The 23,123-nt window shown below is 45.6% G+C and overlaps 1 protein-coding gene across 11 annotated transcripts in view; it reads left to right on the forward strand.

Annotated features, from left to right (window-relative positions):
• The window catches only part of TP63 (tumor protein p63), a 140,927-nt gene that overhangs the window by 56,970 nt on the left and 60,834 nt on the right, over nt 1–23,123 (forward strand). For 2 of the 11 annotated variants that reach the window (XM_065073567.1, XM_065073572.1), the window contains exon 1: nt 13,537–13,728. The exons of 4 other annotated variants lie outside the window; for them this stretch is intronic. In XM_065073567.1, coding sequence (XP_064929639.1) covers nt 13,687–13,728 — 42 coding nt within the window. In that variant the 5' untranslated portion in view covers nt 13,537–13,686. Of the gene's footprint in view, nt 1–2,149; nt 2,289–13,473; nt 13,729–23,123 lie in introns of those variants that run through there. 5 more of the 11 variants (XM_065073570.1, XM_065073571.1, XM_065073563.1 and 2 more) reach the window with 4 other exon arrangements.

The raw sequence follows: 23,123 nt of genomic DNA on the forward strand, positions 1-23,123 counted from the left end.
TTTGAGGTTGGGTATGTGCTTGGCTAACATGGTGAAGCAACTCCAAATGCACAAGGAGAGGTGACTAATGTCAAGTCTGCTTATCTTTTGATTCTGCATTCAGGTTGGCTGTACGGGGGTGGTGTGTAAGCCTTTGGGGACTGAAAGGCTGCTTCTCAGTGTTTTCCACCTCTGTAGCACAGCTCCAGTAAAATGATGTTTCTTCAACAGCTAGTCCAAAAGAGTCTCCATGTCTAGAGTGGCTCCTACTTTTCAAATTAGTTGGTAATGTCCTGTTTGAACTAATTATGTCCTCTTAAAAATACAATCCCCAACAGTTTAAAGGTCAGCAGCAGAAACTCTGCTCTTTCCACGGCCAAACCAGGACTTGCTGCACCAAGTGCTAGCAAAGCCTCGCCATCTTCAGTTCCCCTGGGCTGTCTGCAGAGCACTATTGGAGGTGACAGCCTCGCTTGAGACCCTTGTTCAGTGTCTGTGATGCAGTGAAACATCAGTGGAAAATCCATTCCTCTTGTCGTCTCTGAGCACTGCTGAAGGCTAGCACTGGGGCTAGGAGAAGACGGCAGGCAGGCTTTGCTGTGCAGTTACTTCTTGCTTATGATGAGTTTGATTCCAGCCTTGCAGGAGGCATTTCTGAAGAGGCTGAGCTGCATGGTTACTTCTTTAAGATGTGTTTTTCACAGATATGAGAAGCCGAAGGGGGAGTGGGGAAATTCCATCCCATCCTCACCCTTACTGTAAGGCAGCAGCTTGGAGTACGTTAATGCATGTACATTAATAAACGTTCCAGTTTGTCTTCGGTGGAAGACAGCACCTTTGCTCAATTGAGAGCTGCACAAAAGCCTTTACAAAGCAAAATATGCATTGCAAACCTGTGCAAACAGCCCGTATTTTAAAAGGAGGAAAGCTCTTTTTACTCCCCTTACCACCACCACCACCTCCCTATAAATTTGCAAACATCCCTGACAGGTGACAACTCCCCCTTGCAGAGAAGTCTGTGTTTGCTTTGCTGTTTCTGGGGCTCACAGCGGCTGCAGCTTGTGTTGGCAGAGAATGTGTAGCCTGGGGCAAGGTGTTTGCTGTTTGTTGGCTTTAATCTGAAATACCTTACAACCCTCTTCCCCTCCAGCTTCTCTTTTCCTTTGGATAGCTTCGGGGCAAGAGCTCCCCTTGCACCTGTCTCTCCTGTAACCTCAGCCATGTCACTTCTAGACACGAGGTGCCACACGCGGCTGATTGCAGCACAGAGTTGAAGAGGGCAGATAAACACAAAGGAATGCAGCAGAAACAGAGGGGCCCTGGGAGATGAACAGTGAGATCAAGGCAAAGTGCTTTTTATTGTTAGATTTGTCTTAGGAAAAGAGCAAGGCCAGCTTTTCTCCAAACTGTACCACTGTGTGAGACTTAAATAAGCGCGAAGCAATTAAGACTAGCTTATTTAAAGCAATTGTTCTTATGTGGACTTTAAGGCAATCCCAAGCACCCTTTAAAATAAGCTCTGCACCTTCTTGCAACTTATGGCTGAAAAGTGGAACTTTCAGCCTTAAAATATGTCCATCCTTGATTCCAAGAGTTGTGTTGGTGAGAACTGTGATTTTTTTTTTTTTTTTTTTTTTTAAATTTAAATTTTAGGGGTACATTTGCTTGTTAACAACAGAGCTGGCAGTGGGGAAGGAGCTATATTTTTCACAGCAGTACCTGAAAAAATTGTCCCACCGGTGGGCTAGAAAATAAGCATGAGTCCTGTCGTGCTGAACACCCACTAGTTGTGTTCATTGCCTTGAAAAGGCAACTATATAAGGAGGTAGCTGGAGGAAAGTGTTGGGTGACAAAGAAACGCCTCTCATCTGAGCTACAGCTCCGTCTCTTGCTGAGCCAAGACTTTGAAGTTCTCATGCTCTTGTCTGGAAGGAAGAAATATTCTTCCTTTGTCCATGTAAAAAAAAAAAGGTAAGAGAAACTGGTGATCAGCACTGCCTTGGGATGAAAAGAGCTGGAGGGGACAGGAAAAGGGGTTTGTGAGTCTGGTGTGACATTAGACAGTCAGCAGCATTGACTACGTGCCTCGTGACTGGCTCTTTCACAATGTCCTGGGTGGCCTGTCCATGAGACTGCTGCTGTGCCCCATCCACTCCCACGGCATTAACCACAGACAGGCTGGGAAATCCCAGCAGAGATCTGCCTTTTTGCACAGCCAGAGCGAGGGGCTGGTGGTCTCTGTGGGTGCAGAGAATGTTCAGTCTCTGTCATGGCCCTGGTGTGGGAAGGAGCAGCAGATGGCCACGAAGGTAAGCTGAATGTGTCTCCTTGTGGGCCACCTGCCACTCATCAGGCTTCACCAAAAGTGGTCCTTAGCCTCCTCCCTGACTGAGGATGCAGCCAGCAACCATGGGGTCTTTGGGGTGGTGGCCATCTCCCTGCATTCAAGAGGAATGCTGGTGTCAAAGGCTGTGTCCTGTGATGCTAGAAACCAGATGATGTTATATGATGATTTTCTTTTTTTTTTTGGTGGCTGGTTAAGTGCTCTGGAGCTACAGAGAGGAGGGGTCTGGGGACTGCTCTCTAGGAACAACAACCCCTGCATTGCCCTGGAGCCCTCTGTGTGCTATCAGCCTGCCATACCGGGTGCAAAATTGCTTTGCTTCACCATCCCTCAGAAGTCCTTTAAACTCCTCACTGATGCTAAGAGATACTAGTCTGCACTCAAACAAAGCTGCTTTGGGCTAAGGACTACAGCAGGGCAGCATCCTGATAAAAGTGTTATTTGAGGGCTTTGCAGAGTCTGGAGGTCTCCTGCCACCATCCCAGCAGCGTGTCCAGGGCTCAGGGGACTTTGCAGGCAGGAGCAGGAGTGCTGTCCCGAGTGATGGAGCAGCTCATCCCCCTCCCCCTGTACATACCTTCCTTTCATGCCCCTGAGCGAGCCGTCTTCCCGCAGCCCCTTGCCTAACCAGTTCAGTGGAATGCCTTTCCCCAGATAGTCGCTGTGGTTAGAGTTTTCTTAACCTGGATCCATCCCTCTCCACAAAAGGGAGAGAAAATTCCTTGCCTTTTTTTCTTTTTTTTTTTTTGTTTTGTTAATATATTTGTCATTCCTCATCTTCTGCAAATCATCACAGAGATTTGCTGTGTGTGGCTTGGTTGGGCAATGCTGAGCTCCCTGTGGGGTGGGTTTCTGCCCTGGGGATTGGTGGTGCTGGTGCTTCAAACAGGGCTGTGTCCTTCTTGGTTTGGGTCCTCAGCTTCATGGGCTGTGGGTGTCCCAAGCCTGGTGGCTGCACAAGTTTTGGAGTAGTTACATTTGTTTCATAGTTTTTAAAGTGATGGCTTCTGCTATGTAACTTTGCTGTTCTCGTTTATACACAGAGCGGGGGGAAACTAGGCTGTAGGAGAGACTGGATGTAGCCCATGTAGGACATGGAGGTGTTGAAGCTCTCAGCCTCAGACCTCATGCCAATGACGCATCTTGGCATTGGTATTTGATGCTTTCTAATAGGAACAAGAAGCCTTCCCTGGGTTTAACCTGCTGCAGGCTCATGGAGGAGCCACCTCAGCTGCTTTGTGCAGAGTACCTGCCCATCCCACAGCCCAGTGAGATGCAGAGGAGTGGGACTGAGGCCCCTGCAGAACTGCCCTGGTTCAAGGTGGCCCGGGTAGCTGGTAGATCTCTTCTGTGTGCTCTCAGCCTTAGCACTATGTAAACCAGTTCAGTAGTTTGTATTTGGTGGCCATGAACTGAATTCCTGGGTCCCTAGGAGCCCATCACCTGTGCAAGCTGGGGACTGTGGTCATGGTAAAATGAGCAAGAATATGACGGACAGACATAACAAAACCCAACCCACTGTCCAGAAGGATGTTTGTTGCATCCTATCCAATACTTCAATATTGAAGTGCAGGCTCTGATCTCTAACTTTTAATTGCTTGCTTAAAAGCGTTTTGCTGGGTCAGGAGAAGAGAACCCTACTCACTGCAAGGTTATGGCTGAGGGTGCAGATGAAAGCTGGTTAAGGGGTGGTGGGACTGCAGGACAGGGAGTACATCCCTGTGTACTGACAGCAGGCCAGGGAGCTGGCGCAGCATACACGGCATGGCCGAGCGGTGCAGGGAGAACTCTCGGTGCAGGGGCTGACTAATGCATGGTGTGTTCTTCCCGTGGCTCTGGCAGGTGCCACAGCCCTGCATATTTTGTTGGGAAATGGTTTTGCACCTGGAGGATAACGCCGATTTGATAAGTAGATGCTGCGAAGTGTGTCGTGTGGCTGTTTCCATGCCCAAGTATTCCCAGATTGACCATAGTAAGGAAGGAAGGACTTTGTACAGCACAGGGATGTGATCAAAGCTTTTATTGCTGTCTGGTTTGTGCTTGAGAGAGTTTGAAGCTTGCCAAGTTTCTCGTCTTTGCGGGTATTTGTTCGTTCCGTAGCTGTGCAAAGAAAGTTGAGATTATGCAAAGGCATTTCCATAATGAGCAAACGCATTATTCTGTTGGAAGTTTCCCTCCAGCACCTCTCATGTTTGCAGTTGAACTCATAAGCTCGGCTAATTTAGGCTTGGCTTTGTATTCCTGCTGACTGTTTAATCTTCTGCAGTGCAAGTCGCTCCAAGTGATCTAATCATCACATTTAGGGCTGTGGGTCCAAATCCAGAAATGGTCAATTCTTTCAGATAAAGGCTGCACATAAGGCAAGCATTTGTACACTCCAGCCAAAGCCTGAAGACTTCTCTCATTCTGTGTGTAGTAAGGATCTAAAGATATATTTATGTCTCTTTAAAATAATTTTTCACTAGTTCCCTTTCCTGTGCTGTTTTGCCCTGGTTCTGGCTGCAGACCAGGGCTGGCTGCATTTCTTTTTGTAGGAATGCAGCCACTTGATGAGTATCATTACACCACATGTTTTATTTTTAATGCTACTTCCCTGAATTTTTGAAGAATATTGAAGAAAACAATCTGTCTGCTGCACTATAGTTCATTTTGGAAGCATGTTTAAAATTCCTTTACATATTTCTGCCCCTTTAGTATCTTACTTTACATTCATCTTGGGAAGGAATGAACTAATTTTAAGCTGAAAAGCGCAAACGTACTGGAGAAGAGCCCTGTCTGATGGGATGTCTTGCATTTGTTCTGGCCTTGCTCTTCTGGAGGGCTGGCTTTAAATCCCAGGCTCACATTGCTACGAGCACTTGAGGTAGAAGAGTGTTGCAATTGCGACTCCTGTCATCTGCCTACATGCAAATACCTCCAAACAAAAGAAGCAGTTGCTTCAGAAAACATCTTCCCTGTGTAGCTGGGCCTGCCTCCAGAGGTTTCCATGGTGCTGCACGTGCTCCTTGCATAAGTATGGAGCAATAATGCATTAGTGCTTATTTTACGTCTTTACAAGATCTGCACGAACAATTAAAAGGGATCTTGATCTTGGAGCAACAGACTCTAGGCATTTTTGCCTCTGGAGCAAGTTTAAGGTTTGTGATGTCTTGCTGGGTAGTTCACTGTATGTTTCTATCTAATTGATAGGATCTTTTTTTTTTCCATAGACTATAAACACACTTAGCATATCATTTGTTGGGAACACTTTGATTGGGTTAGATCCCTTAAGTGGTAAACCCCTTGGCAGCTGGCATTTCAGCAAGCCACAAAGCACAGCTTGAACACCAACAGAAGTGGAGTGGCTGTCCCCAAAGTTCACATTGCTCTGGACTTTTTTGGGTTTTATCCAAACTGGCAGCAGGAGGGTAATGAGGCCCTTCTCTCATGTTAGATGGGAGAAGGGTGATGAATCAAGTTGTCCATTTCCAGCTGAATGAAAACCCTGCTGAGCTTTGTGGTACTTCTCACTTTGTGGAGTGAGATAGGTGGAGGATGGAGAGCACCTCACAGCCCTGTTGCAAGCTGCAGTGCTGACCCTGCCTGGAGGAGTGACCAGACTCACAGGATGGTCCTTTCAGGATAAAAGAAACCTTGGGGTGCTCCCAGTGCTGTGCTCTGCTCCCCTTTCTTGTCCAACACTGTGCTGCAGCAAGCTGTGGGGTGTAGCTTTTGTTTTTAATTGGGATTCTTGCTTTGAAGAAAGCCTTATGCATCTAAAGTCTTGCAATATATGTTGCTTTGTGGTTCTGCAGATTCTGCCCACAGTCCTGTTAATGACTCTTTTTTTTTTTTTTTCCCCCCCAATATTTCATGAGGAACTTTTGAACTAGGTAATATTTTCATTTGAATGTCTCTACCATCTACTTTCCACCTCACTGTTGCTGATTTGATAGCATTGAAATTAATGAGGGAGTGAATTGTCAGGCAGTCACAAAAAATGAAATCAATCTCTGAGACACAGATTAAGGAGTGGTTTGTGGCATGGGTTAGTTCGCTCACTGCTCAATGAACTCTTTCCTAACCAGCATGTGAATTTGCAGAGATTAATGAAAGATCAAAGGAGTTTTCAGTAATGTAACTCACTGTAAAAGTGTGGATTTTTAATCTCCAGCTTGCTTAAACACAAGGAAAAGGTGCCCTGAAGCACTCTTCTTTCTCTCTGAGGACATGGGTGGGTATGGTGGACCTCATGGTGATGTCCAAATTGGATTAAAATTAGACAAGTCAGAAACTAAAGTGATCAGTCTTCTGGAGAAGGTCTCTGGCCAAATAACTGAACCAGATGGCTCTTGCCGTACAAATGGTGGACATGTCACATGAGAGCAGGTAGATGGCACCTGGACAAAGACCAGCACTGAGAAATTAAATGTTTCTGCATAGTATGTGAGGAACAAACAGGCTCCCCATCTTCCTCCAAGTGTATGTTGTGGCCCAACACACCAGGACAATATAGGTTAATGGTGATGCACTCACATGACAAGCACGAACAGCCATCAGCTGCAGGGTCAGGGTTTAACCGGAGGTTTGGAAGACTATTCTCAAATTATTGCAAACTGATAACTTTTTAAATATTGGATTATTGTACAAGGGCTTGAGTGGGAGGGAGTTGGCAGTTTAGCAGAGGCTGGCTGTAAAGAGCTGCTGTGATTGTGCATTTATGAACAGTTGTGTGTTTTCTGAGAGCAATCTGTAGTTTATACAAGATAAGGGAAGAACAACACTTTTCCCTCAACTGCTTGTACAAGAACAACCCTGGTCTGTCAACAGTTGCTCCTATCTTGTAATTTAAAACAAAGACTCTCTAATCTCTTGCTGTCTCCTGTTTTTTCCCTCTCCCAGGCCAGAATCTTCTGTCTCATGCTGGGGTGTAGGTTTGTGTCATCCCCCGTCCCACCTGTAGCAGGAGGGATGGGGCTGTTTGTGCTGCTCAGGGGCAAGTCTCAAGATTTTTTTTTTGTGTGATTTTTTTCTCTTAATTTTACAAATAATATCTCAAAATATTTTACAAATGTGTTGGGAGAAGGACAAGCATGCACTGTTGAGCATCCAAAGGTTCTCATCAGGTAAAAATGCAGTTTGAATGTTGAGGTTTGTCACTCCAACAAGAGAGCTGTTAATGGCTGAGGCTTGAACCTCCAGAGTCCCCTGGTCATGTCTCTGTGCATGAGTATCTGCTGACCTGTGGTTTTGCACTCATCAGTAAAAAAGTGTCTGCTGGACAGTGGTTTTTGAGGCTTTTCAGCTGCCTTGAAAAGACCTCTGTGTCCAAATGGTTATTTCTTTTTATCTCTAAGCATTTTTAATGGAAGCAACTGTTCTTTCAAGAGAGTCACTAGGGTACAGAAAAAGTGGAAAAATTACATATAAGGGGCAGCAGGAATAAACAGACAACACTTTTTGATAAATTGTCTATATGTTCAGTGCCCACCCTGCATTGTACACTGGCTGTGGGCAGTGAGTCCCTGCTGGCACGTTAGTGGGAATGACCTCCCTTGATGGGGCTGGAGGGGTTTTGGTTGTGCAGACGGTGGGGAAAGTGTGGGGACCTTGCATCATCTTGGCTGGAGAGCTGAATCTCTCCAGAGGAGTGTCTTGCTCTCTAATTAAATGGAGCTCGGCAGCCGGAGGGCAGAGTCCCCAGGGGGTTTGTGCGCCCTTCCTAAACCAATATTGCACAGCAGTTGTGAAGGGAACTGGTTTTGTTTCACAACTGCTTTCCACCTTCCCTCTCCCTGCTCCCCACACATAGTGTTATCTCTTGACATGATGCCATTAACTTGCTAATTAGCCCTAGGGGTGTTCTGGAGGAGATAACGAAGTTATAGGAGCTCAAATAAGCAGCGTGCGCAGATGTTTACTCAGGGTCGGAGGGCAAGGCTGTTGTGACGGGCGATGCCTTGGGGAGGCCATGCTCCTTGGGGAAGGAGAAGCTGACCTGTAACTGGGCTCTCCTTCTGTCCTTGTTGAGTCCATCCCTTTACCACGCAATTTTAAAATGGAAGGGGAAAAAAAATGCAATTTGAAGACCTGGAAGAAGGGATTGATCCTCAGTACTAAACACCTGCAACCAGGGCACGTTTCTGGCTTAAAATGTTCATACACCCGAGTGCTTTCCAAAGGAAGTTCTGGGCACCAGACCTGTCCCTGGGTCAGTGTTGGGGAAGCCAAGAGGGCATGGAATTTTTGCTCATGCATGCAACAGAGCTGTTAACCCTGTGAGAGCTGGGGGTGCTTGTCCCCCTTCTGAGTACAGATGAGCTGTACCTCCCATGCCATGCTCGGAGCATCCTGCCCAGGATGCACACAAGGCTGCATTCAGTCACCAAGCAAGCAGGTAGATAATTTTTTTTTAAAGGGAAAGTCCCTGTTTCAGTATGTGTTGTGTTCTTTTTCCCCTCTTCTTGTGGTTTTAACAGCAGAGACCAGCTCTGCATGAGTTTTCGAGAAGGGAGGGTGACTTCTACGTTTTTCATGCATTTTCCTTTAGCTCTTAAACCTGGCTGTCTGCTATTGTAGTTGATCAGGTCTGTCCCTGAAAAGTCTTCACTGGAAAGACTCCCAAAGACATTTGGCAGAATCTTGTTTTTCAACGCTTATTCAGATGTAACAAACTAAAAACATATTGATATATCTATGTATTCCCCCCTTCTTCTGTTATCTCAGTCCTAATTTGTAAGCATTTCTGAGCTGAGGGAATGTCACAGTCCATGGTGATGCGGGGTTGATCTAGATGCTATTTTTATAAGAGTGGATTTATTTTTTTCTTTGATCTGCAGGAAATTCTGCATGAACCACTTAACATGCAGGCAGGTGAGTGTACACACACACACACACACACACACCCGCTAAAAGAAATTACATAAACTCCAATTACAACTTCAGCTGTGGCAGTGAGATTTTAAATTGTTGTGATTTAGCACACTTACCTTGCATCCAGCAAGGGTTATTGAGAACTTTTGAGTGATCCTGGTGAGAGAGGCTGGAACGAACCATATTAACAACACGGGGAAGGTGCATTCAAAGAACCTGAACCAGCAGTTTGACTTGGCTGATGCCTCATTTTGGAAACTTAGGGGTCGTGTTTGCGTATTATTTTGTTTTTCAGCATACCAGCAGGAGCCACAAAGCGTTGCCAGAAGGTCTCTAGAATATCTGACTCAGACATGGGACAGTTGCAGCTGAAACTTTCAAATCTAGCTAGCAGTTACTATTTTTAGTTTCCTACAGTATTGGAGGTAAATTGCTTTGAAGAGATTTCCTTTCCTGAGGCTGAGCTGCTTTTTCTTAAGTTCCATTCAACTGAGCATCCAAAGTGCGAAGTGCCAAGCTTTGCGCAGATCCTGATGCTTTGGGTTTATTTCTTTATTTTCTAATTTGCTCTTTTCTTGTTCAGGGTGGGGAGGAGCTTGCTGTACTAGAAGACTAAAGTTAAACTTTGTTCGTCTGGCCTCAATATGGAGTAATTCTTTTTAACATGTGAAAGAAAGACCTTTGCCTGAATCTATTTGCATTTTCTGACTAGGCTAATTGGTATAATAAGGTATAATCTATCTGCAAGGTTCGTCTTGCTATGACTTTCGACCATCACAGTTGCAACAGGACGGATGCTGGTGTTGCTCTTGGAGACCTGTCCAGAAGGCTCAGATGAATTATAACTATCATTGTCCCATCGCTGAGAAGTGAGTGTGTAGTTTATGGAGATGGAGGATGTCCCTTTGGTTTTATGACTCAGCCATTTAAGCATGCGCTATTTCAGGGAGTCAGGTTTCCCACTGAGAGCCTCTAAGAGATGCTGCCTTGCTGCTATTAGATTGTTGGAGATCCATCTATGTGAATTTTCACATCTTCAACAGGAGATGAATGAGGCTTCAGGAGCTTTTCTTTCCCATGGTAAGGTAGAAGGGTGACTGAACAAGCCCTTACTCTTTCCTTGCGGCATCAGTGCCTGTATAAATTACACAAGGCACGTCACCAGCCTGTAGGACAGAGGGAAGCATCTTGTGAAGGGGGCGTATTTAGGTCTGAAGCCAGTGGAACAAAGTTCAGGGCCCTGGGATAATGAGAGGGACACACTTGAGCCTGGGCTGCAGAGGTGGTGGTGGGTGCAGTTCCTCGTACGTGCTCTGTTACCTCCTGCCACCCCTGTCACGGTGGTGGCAGCTCCCTTTTTGTCACCTGTAGATGACTGATTGGCAAAAAGCCACTTCTCCAGCATCCACTTCAAGGTGACCGCACAGGCTAATTCCTCTGAAACACTGAGCCACGTTGGGGCTGTGTGTACAGAGGGCAGGGATTTGTGCTGACATGTCAATTTATTCATGCTATATACACTTCTCCTCATGTTTGACATGCAGATCTCTGGATAAACTTCCACGAATCTCTGTGTAGTGCATCTGGGTGTTGCTTCACCCACAACCCCCTCCAGCCATCTGTGGGACAGAAGATAGCAGATACCCAACACAACAGTGCTGCATTAATGGCTTGCAAAAGAAGGATCTTCTGAGTTTCATAGCACAGCTAGTAAAGAGGTTTTTGCAATTACTTGCTGAGTTTGAGAACCTATGTATGTATCTTCTCCTCCTCTTTTCTTCTTCTCCATAGATTTTTGAACTCGTGGGTCAGTATCAAAAACGTGACAGTATTCATGGTTCAAAATGGTTCTCTGAGCACAGTGTAACTTTTCCTCCCTATTAGAGAACAGAAAATCTGCAAGTGATGTCCAGCTTGAAGTCCAACTCTGTGTAGGCTTTGCAGTGGTGCTGCAAAGTCACCTGTTTGGTTAGCAGTGCTGTGGCTGCTCCCTGCAAACCTTGCGTGTATCTCAGTTAGTGCTTATGTGGCTTTTTGGCTTGTACCCATCTTAGGTGAGATCAGGTAAATGCACCAGGTGTAGCTGCTGGTGTTAAGTGGTGCCAGGAAAGATGGAAATGAAGAGAAGGGGCTGCAGGAGTGGTCTGAGCTGTTCCTGTGATGTAGGAAATATGCTGTGTGCTCAGCAGGCTCTTGCTGGTAGTTCAGGAGTGCTGGAGGTGCACGTGGTCCCAACCTGAGCTGGGATGTTGCTGTTGGTGGTAAGTAGGGCTCTGTGCTCCTCCCTGCAGCCCATTCTTGGAAGCACCTCCTTGCGTTGTGCTCAGTGAGGAGGAATCAGGAAGGTGCACTGGAAATGCTTGCAACCTTTTGCTCTTATGCCCAGCAGTCCTCTGTGTAGCTGTGTTCATGGAGTTACGGCTAAATCTGACTCCTACCCTGCTTCTCATGGCAAGGAACTGTTGCAGGGTAGGGAGAGCACCACAATCCTCTCTCTGCTCTGTTTGATCTGGTGTTGGCTTTTGTCTGCAGATGCCTTTGTCCCATTTTATTAGTGGCAGTTTTGTGAATATGCTGCCGGTCTCCAGTCTGGATCCAGAGTGGTGTGAGCACACAATGTCCTTTAATTCTCAGATTGGCAGGAAGTCATTGGTGGCTCCTTCTGCTGCCATGTGTTGGGCACGGCAGGCCAGAGAGCCGTTAGCATCCTGAGCAGCACAGCCTCCTTGCTTTCATCTCCCAGTGAACGCGGGGTCCCCTCCCTGTGTGCCCAGAGAAACTGGGGTTAAACAATACCCAAAGGCGATGGACGCGGCATGGCAGGAGCAGCACCAGCTCCGGGGCGGACGCTTGTCTGCAGGGAGGTGTTGTGGCCCCGGGTGGGTTTCAGCCCTGTGGGTGGGACCGCTCTGTCCCTCGCAAAGCGCCCGGGGGTCGCTCGCTCGCCCTCGCGGCGGGAGGTCCCGGTGTTGGCAGCGAGCGCTCGCAGCCCGTGCGGGTACCCGGCAATTAAGCCCCGGTCTGCCGCACCGCAGCTCCTCAAATAAAAGTCTGCAGCGCTGTCATTAGGCTAAAAGGGCAGGCGGCCGCGCTCTGATCTGGATGTTTGGTTTCCTCTTTTCCCTACCACCCCTTTAAAAAGGTGTTTGGTTTCCCCTTGCTCGACGGCGCTTGTCCCGCTGTTTGGGAGCCGGCGAAACGAGCTGCCTTTTGTTCTCGCCGTGCCCCCAGCTCTCCCGGCGGGACAGCGGCGGCCCCTTCCCGCCGGGCCGGGCCCAGGGCTCCGGGGCAGCCCGGTCCCCGCACCACCGGCCCTCTGCGGGGTCAGCGCTGGGGACACCGGTGTGATTTTGCTCGTTCGGAGTGAAATCTCAGCGGGGCCGTCCTGACCTGCCCTGTCTGCTCTCGTGTTCTCCCTCAAACCGAGTCTCGGCTAAGTGCTTTCCCTTCCTGTCTTTTTAAAATATTTAGTTTGCTGTGGGCACGGTGTCCAGGTGGTTTTTACTGAGCAGTACCCAACAACTTCTTCCATATATTAATTCAAAGTCTTGAGTCTCTTTGTTGCCTTTTACATTTTTTTTTTTTTTTTAACGTTTCCTGTTTTAATCGAGATTATTTTAGGGTTTATTACTGTGGCGTGAGTTAGAAGCAGTTGCAAAGGAGGGAAAAAACATAAGTGATGTCCTGCAAGCACAAAAGACCCGTTGGCTGTGAGCATGGGTGAGAGCACACAGATGACAGAGCATGTAGCTGGATTATGTTGTGTGAAACAGTGATTGCTTCTCAGAAAGCTCCTTGTGAGTGGTTGTTTGTTTAGGTTTTTTGTTTGCTTTGTTGTTTTTTTGTTTTTTTTTGTCCAAAACCTGCGTGCTGCAGCAGCCAGAGGCTCAGCTGTTGTTACTGCACTGCTGATCTTGAATGTCTCATCTAAGTCTCTTCCTGAACGTTTTGGGCTTTGGTAGCAGCAAAGCCTGTGTCTGAAGAAAACCCCGGAGACTTATCAAAAAATAAATAAATAGAAGTTTCTTGAAACGGCTTCTTTGGAGCAACTCCGTACCTGTCTTTTGAGTAACCAAACTTATAGAAAAGTGACAGGGGAAAGTTATGGTTTGCTTTATTTTCTCTGTCTTGTTTTCTTTTTTCTTTTCTTTTTTTTTTTCTTTTCTTTTCTCTGTTTTCCCCCCTTCCCTTCCCTTTGCTTTTTAGAGATTGGTGATAAGGAATTCTAACTACTTAATGAGCTGGGAGAGGCCTCTCTCCATTGGAGTGGAGGACTCCAGGTGGCACTTTGACAGATTGGACAGGTAAGGCAGGAGAGCCCCACCTCCTCCTCCTTGCCTATAGTTAGGTATATAAGGGAAACTTCAATTATGCAGAGAGGCACACTCCGAGTCCTGTTATCTTCCAAGTAGCATCACATATTTTTAGGGTCTTCTAGGGGGTGGGAGGTGTTTGTCAAAATCCTGGAGCCAGAAGAAAGGACAGCAGCATTGATCAATTTGACTGCTAACATGTTGTACCTGGAAAACAATGCCCAGTCCCAGTATAGTGAGGTAAGGATTCTAGGTTTGAGCTATCATATCTTTAATATATTTTTATTCTTAGTGAATGCGTGCAAATTTTTGTTATTTTTCACCCTGTAGTCCTGAAGTTAGGTGTGGAATACACATCTGGTTTTTGAAACTTTTGCACTTTACAGTGGGAAGCAGTTTGCTGGGCTATGTACTGGGATGAGAGTGGACTTTGAATCTTTAGATCTGGGACAGTGAATTTGTTTGGAAACCATGATCAGCCCAGCAGGGTTTTCTTCCATTGGAGAAGCAAAGCAGTCGCTTACTGAGGGCGATGAATACAGATTGCATTTCTGAAGCAGTCTGAACACTATCTCTGACTGCTTTATAACTCATTTACTAGTCTTTTATTGCTGAAATTACTGCTCATTGTTAAAGTGTATGGTATCTAGGAAATAACTGAAAATGCATTATAAACCCCTTCTTAGGTTACCTTTTTGAGTAAAATAACATGCAAACAAAGGTCCTCTGCTGCAAATGTTGCATTAGCGTCCACACCAGTAACTCTTTTACTCAGTGCTCTTAATATCTTGCTTCACGACTCACAGCGGCAGCGAGATATTTTTACACAGGGTGTTTGTCTAAATATATGAGAATGAATGCACGTACAATGTATGCATTTTGCTTTCTACAGCCCTTTGCACTGCATGGGCGTGAGTGGAACGCAAACTGCAGATGGAGCTTTGATTACTCTTTATTTTTGTGCTTTTAATTGAAATGCTTTTAACCAACTGGGTCGATGCTTTGTAAGGTGGAAGTGGAGAGAATTGCTACGCGCTGTGCAAATCTTTGAGGAAGTTACCTGGGGTTGAGGGAGATCTAGCGACAATATTGGTTTACATTCCAGTGGAGACAGCAGCTGTGTTGACACTTATCAGAATGGCAATGCAGCAAAAGCTCCTCTGTGTGTGTGTGTGTGTGTGTATTCCTGGTGAAATCGCTTGGAGTGGAGGGCACGGGTTGCAAGACCCGAAGCAGACAGAAGCTCAGCCACTTGGAAAAGAAAACAAAATAGGAGTTGCAAGGCTGAGAGTGTGGCTGGGAGATGTGATAGCTGGCAAGGAAAAGCCTGTTAAAAGTACACCTTGGGTTTGCATGCCTGGGATGGCGGGTTTGCGACTCGGGGAGAGCGCAGGTTAAACTGAAACCTGCGTGCTTTCCCCGTCCCCCACTTCTGCAGGGAGCACAGACACCCACCCTGTGCTCGGTTCCTACCTGCTGCTGCTGCGCAGAAGACCCGAATTGGTGACTCTTTTTTTGCCCCCGGGTTAATTATAAACTCTTAAATGTGGAGAGAGCGCTTCTTGGAGTGTTTGCTTGGCGTTATTTGTCTGCTGCTATCTGATCAACTTTCGCTGAATAGCAGCGGTGGGGCTGTGAGTCCCTATGGTTGACTTGCTGGGCTCATCTGTCGGAAGCGATGCGCTCAGGAGTGTTCTCGCTCCGCTCAAATGCCGCTCGTCACTGTTGCTGTCAATGGAGGGTTTTTTAAAGAGCTTTAGATCTGACTCTTGTTTTTCTCCTTCCTCCCCATCTCACCCCCCTTTCCCCTTCTTGGGTTTGAACATGGAGCACTGACTTTGTTCAGTCAGTGAAGCGTTATGTGCCCAAATAGCCTTGACTTGGCCTTATTTTGGAGAAAGAGCAGACTTTCTAATGACTTGTTTTGAGAGACAGATGTTAATGTTCAATTTAAATATATTGGTGATGATGAACCTCACCCATTGTAATCTTGAAAACAAGATGTGGGCTATGGCATAGTTTCCTTAAAAATAAATAAATTAATAAATAAAAAGTTCTCATTGTGGAAACAGAAGTAGGCATTTGTAGCAACTGGTGCTTGCTGGATTTTAGTTTGTAGATCTGTTGCTGGATTGGGCAGAAAATGACCATACCAAGTCATGAAAAATTTGGTATAGACTCTGGTTTGGGTTTAAAAACAGACAAAAGGTAAGGAAGTAAATTTCCCCCCCTCCCCGCCTGCCATTGAAGTCAAATTTTAAAATGGAGAATGGAGGGTCCTCTCCCACCCAAAGCCCATTTCTGGGGGTGCTTTGCCCAGCTGCCCTGGAATGTTTGCTGCCTGCTGGTGGGCACTGAGCTCTGCCCTCTGTGCCCACCAGCTGTGCAGTACATTTCACCCTGTAGACAGGGAACTGACCCTTGTGCAAGCCCCAGCCTGGGCTGCGTGGTCGGGGCAAGGAGCTGGTACCATCGCCCATGGCACCCGTACCTGCGAGCGTGGCGCTGAGTGCTGCCATGAGATAAGATATTCCTCCCAAATGTGTAAAACTTTGTTGAGACAAGGGAGAAGGGTGTTGGAGAAGTGAATCATAGCCCTGAAAGGCCAGAGGCGGAACCTGCCCCAACCACTTTTCCAGCTTAATCTAAGCTAGCATTTGATCTGGGTTGACTATAAGGCAAATTAAGCTTTTTGTTGGCAGAGCAATGGACTTGATGACCCAGGATATCCTTTCCAGAGCATTCCTGTGTGTTTATGAGTAGGAGATATGAAAAGGAGAGAGAGAGGTTGGGGTGGTTATGATGGGGTGATGAGGTGCTGATGAACAGGAACCCTTTGGATCTCAAATGGTTCTCCTACCTTGTCTCCACACTTGGTGGTTTTAGGTGCTGTGCAGTAATGTTTGCGGGGGAGCATGCACAGAACTGGGTGTGAAGAGGGTACCTGCAAGTTTGTCCAGTCTTGTCTAAGTTTCCTGGATGCTGGGAGGGTAGGATGAGAGCAACAGAGATTCCCTTTGGGGACTCTGGATTCTTTTCTAGTTTGACTGAGATGATGATGCAGAGTTTGGAGTATTTGCTAAAATGAAATTAAAGTGTTGCCAAGAGAATAAACATATCTTGTTCAAACACTGATAAGAAATATGAGCCGTGACTTTTGATTATATCCTTCAGCCTTCCCAAAGATCTTCCTGCTCTTTCTGGGAGAAAGTCAAATTAAAGAATCTCTTTCCGTTAAGATTTTTATCATAGTTTTGGGAGGGGAATGGAGGAAGCTAGTTTTATACTAAAACATCTTGCGCTCTGCTTTATGGCTTTTTGGCAGCATTCCTTCATACTGGAAATTAAAATAAAAAAGAAAAAAAAGAAGCTGTAGCTTGATTTCTGCAAGTATCTTTGATTGAGTTAGGATAGAGGGTGCGTTTTTAGCTTTGTTTTTATTTGCCCCCGTGCTTTTTAAATAATAACTCGGATGCATATGTTTGATCTGTAGTGCCATGGATGTGAGTCATTCCTCTTTGTAGGAGCAACCATGTGGACGTTTGGAGTGGTGTAGAAGGATGTTCTGAGGGAGTGTGGTCTCCTCAGTGAGATGCAAAAATGTTCCTCTATGTGGGGCATTAAGTTTAAGGAATCTGTAAAATGAGATGTAGCTAATTTTTTGAGCTATGTAGGAAACGTGTGACTGTGGTTTATGGTCCTCGCTGTCAGCCTGGGTTTGGCTGTGACTGACTTAAGTGGACAAAGCTGTGGCCCCTCTGGTGCTACATTCCTTGGCTGGTTTGGAGATATGTCAATGGTCACCCTGACTGCATTCAGCAATAGCTTTTCGCCTCCTGCAGCCTGTTCTCTGTGGTTTTTGAGCAGACTTAGGGTGAAAGAAGCGGTCTCTGAGGGACGCTGCCTGGTCACTGCCCAGGAGAACAGCCCACCTGCTCCCTTCCTCCAGTCTGGAGGTACTAGGGAGAAAAGCTCATCTGTCCACTACCCTCTGCGCCCCACATCTTGTCATACGCTGAGATGAAAGCACTCAGATAAATGCTATATGAAGCCAAATGAGTTTCTTAAGGCAGGTTTTGGTTAAACCTGACCCTCTTTCCTCGTCCTTCCTCCTATTTGTGAAGATGTCTCAGGCTTCTGCTGGCTCCAAGCAGGCAGACAACTCCTGCTCTCTGGGAGAGAACCAGTGCCGTGCCATTCAGTGGCCTTTGTTGGAATGATATCAACACCTCGTGTTTGGGCACAGCCTCTTTTTAGGAAGAAGAATTAGGAAGATGCATTGGGAGTTGTGTTCCTTGACGGAGCCCAGCTGCAATTCCAGCTATACTTTTTGTGCATCTGTCTTTTGGTTTTGCTGTAATTGCACTTAAGGGACTAAAATTTTTGTCATTTGACATCTTCTGTGCAGGCTTGTGAGGCATGTGTCTTATCCTTGGGCTGCAAATGCCTTCTGCAAGGATGCAGAGGCCCTTTTCCTCTGAGAGGTCTTAAAACTGCGGTCTAGTTGCAAAGGTTTAACCTGAGATAGAAAAGCCGAAGGATAGGTACACCTGTATCTTTTGTTTGGAGAAATTCAGTGGATTCTGCTGCCCCATTTGGGTCTGTCATTGAAGAGACTAAAGGAGTCTAGAGAGATGGCCAGTGGGAAGCTGAGAGCTGCCTATTGCCATGTGCTGCCATCTCTCTCCCAGCTGAAACAAGAGGACCACTCTGTGGAGAAACACAGAGAAGGGCAAGAGTATGTTTCCAACTACTTATTGGAGCAGGTTTGTCATGCTATAGATAATATTCTGTTTTATAATAGGGGACTGAAAAACGTTGGTGATACCAGTCTTGATAGTAAAGGTAACGTGGCTCATATTGAGCAGTGGATTGGGGATGTTACCTGGAGAAATCCTCTCCTTGCTTTAGATGGAGAGACTAGACCTCAGCAGTCTGAATCTGTGCGTGTAGCCCAGAAAAAACTGATTGTAACCTGCATGTAGGTGAAAAGAATGAATGTGACCTTTAATAGACAAAAGCAAAACCTCACGATGTTCTGTCCTTCTGCAGAGCTTTAACTTCTCAGTGTGCGGCGCGCGATACTTCTGCAGAAATCAGGATAGTTCGGCTGTGTATAAAGTGTTGTTACTGCTCAGTAACACACGTTTTGTGGTTTGCACAGTAACACAAGTACACTAGGCATCAGATTGGAAATTTCATCTCCATTTTAAACTGTTCTGTGCTTCAAAATGAGGGTTCATAAGCAGTATGAAATTAGGGACAGTGGATCTTCTCAGTTGCTTGCAAATTGTCAGCTTGCTTCGTTTGGCAAGAAACTAATACTAGAAATCTTATGGAATGAAAAAGTTTTCACTATAAGAGATGGAAAAAGAGTTGCCATTGCAGCACAGTGAGGATGTTTTACATCTTGAACTGGTGGTTGTAGCTGATCCATTTTTATTTGCTGTAAATTTGCCTCAGTTGAGACAGGATGGAATTATCCATATGCATTCTGTTCAAGATTATTCTTTGGGGAATACAAGAACTGCTGTTTTGATGGGTTATTTTTACCAGTATGATGGCTTGAATCTTCCACAGTGTCACCAACACCTGAATTCTCTGATTTCTTCCAACATAAGCTCAGTTATGTTATTGCCAAGCTCCCTCAGGAGCTGTTTTTCTTTCAATTCACTTTTTATTTTTGAATAATGAAGTAACGGTTTTGAGTCAAGTTAAATTGCTTTTCTTTTCTCCCTGCCCTTGCGTGTAGAGAGGCCAACAGAACAAAGCTTTGTCTACCTAGTGTGTGTTTCAACCTATCTGGTAGTGACCTTTTGGGTTGTGTCTGCCAAGTTATGCCTAGCAGAAGGGTTTATTATCAATTGCGGCTCTGTTTTCTGTGAGACAAAAGCTTCACTAGCTCCATGACGAAGACATGGCATCTGCAGCAGGAAAGCTGTGGATGTGGGATGTGAAAGGGTGTAAACCATGTGCTTTGTGCTTTCTTTGCTCTGGAAGTCACTGGCTATAACTAGTGGAGAAACTACTTATTTCATTATCGTGAAGGGCTGAATAAAAGCAGGTGTTGCCTGGCTCAAAGGAAATTTTAAATTCTATTTATAAAATGTTCCCACTGGAAACGCTTCAGAAAGGAGCTCTTGCACTGATGGATTTGCACTAGGCATTGTTAAGCCCTGTTATTTTTCTGGCACTGCCTCCAACGCCTTTTAAGAATGTGCAGAGTAGGCAATAAAATGAATGTAACTCTTTTAAAGCGAGGTTGCATAAATCATCAGAAAGGAGAGGAGCTTCTCATATACCAACAGCAACACCACGCTCCATCCTCTCCAGCAGAGAAGTGAGCTCAAGCTTTTTGTGCCACTTGGCCTGTATTAGCTGTCAAGTCACTTTTGGTATGAAGTGGAATTAAGAGGAAAATAATTTCTCTCCAAGGTCCTTGAGGCTCAACTTCTTTTTTTCACTTGCACGTGTTTTCTAGATTCTCTGCTGTCTTGGTGCTATGATTGTCTTGCGATCCCTTGACAATTAACCAGGGCCGTGATCTGTTGAGTGATACGTGAGCTCAGCCATGGTTAGGCATGTGGGTAGGTCTCTCCAAGTGAATAAACTTGCTGTTCTTCAAAACCTTCCTGTTTTGTTTTGGTTTCTTCAGTTATAGTATTAAATGTGTTCTGATAAATCTTCCAGTCTTTAGTCTCCCAAATGGAGCTTCCCATCAGAGCTTTGCTGTGCTGAAAAAAGATGCTGTAACTGTTGGAGGGATTGGAGACCTGCTTTCCAGTCAGGGCAAACCATAGATAAAGCCTTAGCAGAGCAGCCCGGGACAGACAGAGTTTGCAGCTTGTGATTTGGCCATGGGAAGAAAGTGCAGTGAAATGTAAGGGTGAACCTATTTCTTATAAACAAAGTGCTGGGGAGAGTCTCAACTCTCTTCTAAAGAAGACCCTGAGGGGTTTTCCAGGTTTGGCTTAGCTGCTTGTAATTACCTTGTGCAAGGAGCAAACAGAGCAGGATGAGATTTAAGACAATTAGAATTTTATTTCTGTAAGGCTTCTGATATCAGGAGCAAAATCGGTAAGAAATGACTGTTCAGGGAGTCTCAGATAATACACATGAAAGCTTCAGCTCCTTGGCATTGGCAAAGTAAGCCTGAATCCTCTTTGGGAACTTGAATATAAACTTGATGATTTTGTTTGAAATTACTTATCATTGTTGTAAGCTCCATACACAAGCAAGCAAAACACATTATATGTGTTGTGTGGTTTGTTTGTTTGAAATTCATATTAGGTTTGAGTAATTTTTGAGTTGATCCAAGAACACATTATGGTATCTTGTATTTTTGCAAATGCCCTGCCATTGCTGTTTCATCTGGAGTCTTAGTGGTACAACTGAAGGAGCAGTGTTTGAACCAGGATGTGTGTGTTAGTATCTACAATAGATGGCTCGAGGTGTGATGTGTTTCTGGGCTTGTGCTCAGTTTTCTGCTCTGTTTGGAAGTGGACCCAAGTGGCAAGGCTGAGCATGCTTGAAAATTAATGCACGGATTGGAGCCCAGCAGCCTCTTGGGACTGATTCCAGAGTTTGGATCCGGATTAAACTTCCCCCCAAGGACTTTGGGAAGTGGTATACAAGGGGACTTGGTGAAATTTGAGATGAATCCAACTTCCTCAAGATGGCAAGAAGATGAATGTTTTTACCAAGGGCAAGAGAGTGGGAGGAAACGCCCAGTTTGGGGAGGGAAGGGGAAATATTTTATGGTGGGGTAGTGTCTGGGAATGAAAGGGATGGATTGTGTCTCAGTAGATATGAATCTTTTAGTTTTAATCCACATCTAGGAAGTAAATACAAAGAATATTGCCGACTTCTGGGAACAGGGAGGGGGGAGGAGGTGCAGCGCTGGGCAGAGATCCCTGCGCTGCGGAGCTGCCGTCCAGCTGCGTCAGGGATCTGGTGCACGGGGCTGGTGCGATGCTTTGGGAGCGGAGGCGAACAGAACAATAGGAATAGGTGGATGCGCTTTCCCAACATGTAGCTTTACAAGGCTTAGGCACGCTGCCAACAAAAGTGTCAAACCAGCAAGTGGATCTCTCTGGTGTCTGGGAGATGACTTAAAAAAAACCCAAATTATTAAATACTTTAGGTAATGTGGCGTCTTCATCGCAAAGTATTTGGGGGGGAGGGTGTGATTACTCAACAAAAATAATAAAATTCTGGCTGACTGCTCTGTAAACTTTGGATTCTGCAAATTCATGTCCGAGATCCTCAACAGCCACAGCAAGCCTTTACTGTGATTTCTCACTGCTGCAGTGTTACTCTGCATTTTACCTGTAGCATAAGAATTGACTCCCTCGGGAGCGCTGCTGGTGACTGATGAGAACAAATAGATGAGCTAATTTCCCTCCATCCTCTTTCAACAGCAGATAAGTGTGCAACAAGTTCTTATAAAGGAAACTAGAACATACACTGGCTAGGTGTGATCTAATATTTTTCAAACAGGAAACTATGACTTGAATATTAAGGTGGGAAAGCTGTTGAGATGAGCCTGTGTCAGTCCATTGTGCTCTGTGTCTGAAAGAAACTGTTAATGTTCAAGTTGGAGGGGTGGGAAGTTTAACGTGGTATTGGATGGAAATTAGTAGGTATGTTGTTACTTAAAATGTGGAAGAACCCCTGTTATTCCATGCAGTAACTGTGAGGGTGAATGAAATTCCTTGCAGTAAGCTTAGCTAACTTGGTTATTGCAAGAAGGAACCACTATAATTATGGACGGTCTGTTTGGGCAGAAAATATTCCTGTCTTTCTGTTGTGAGCAGTTGCGTTTTTGAGCAATGAATCTATCAACCTCTCTGTTTGGATAGTGAAAGGTCTGTCCAGCCGAGTACCTCAAATGTAGATCTCTGGAGCTGAGCCTTGTCTAAGTGGCTGTGGCACCATGTGTCCTGGTGTTTGCTGAAGTCAGCAGTATTGGACAGGGAGGAAAGTACTGAGAAGTGGGTTTTGTTGTGGTGTTAGACATTGAAGGGCCCATACTAGGGAGCCCTGTGGAAATCCTATGTGTGTGGAATATGTGATAATCTGATTTAAATGGTTGGGGAAAACATTCTTGATGGTTGTAAGGCTGATGGAGTGTCACTGTGGAAGAAGCATTGCCTTTGCATTCACATGGTGTCCTTATACACACACACTCTCTCACCCCTCTCTCAAAGACCATCATTTGGGTCTGGTGTATGCACAGCCTGGCATCTTTGAAAAACACCATATTAAACCCCCTGCTTGTGTCTCAGGAGTGGGTTGCAGCAGTGGTGTGCAGCTGTTTCAAATGCGTACCATAGAAGGAGGGTGGTTAGAATGGTCTCCTGGCTTCATGTGTGCTGCTGTACTGAACCCCAATAGATCCTTGGGTGCAGGCAATGCCAGCTTGGTGCAGCTCAGGAGCTGCTTTAGTATACAAAATGAAGTGTTGGAAGGCAAAACCCTACCTCCTTTTGTTCTCTTCAGTTAGTGCATAGTCAGAATTTGGCAGCCAGTTCTCTTGACTCCCCAGTCTTGAAAGCTTCTCATTCTGCTGTGTGGTGTCTCAGGATTTTGAGAACTTCATCCAGGAGTTTTCTCACCTGATTTGGAAAGATGAA

The sequence above is a fragment of the Columba livia genome, chromosome 9 (assembly GCF_036013475.1).
Source record: "Columba livia isolate bColLiv1 breed racing homer chromosome 9, bColLiv1.pat.W.v2, whole genome shotgun sequence".
NCBI classification, from domain to species: Eukaryota; Metazoa; Chordata; class Aves; order Columbiformes; family Columbidae; genus Columba; species Columba livia.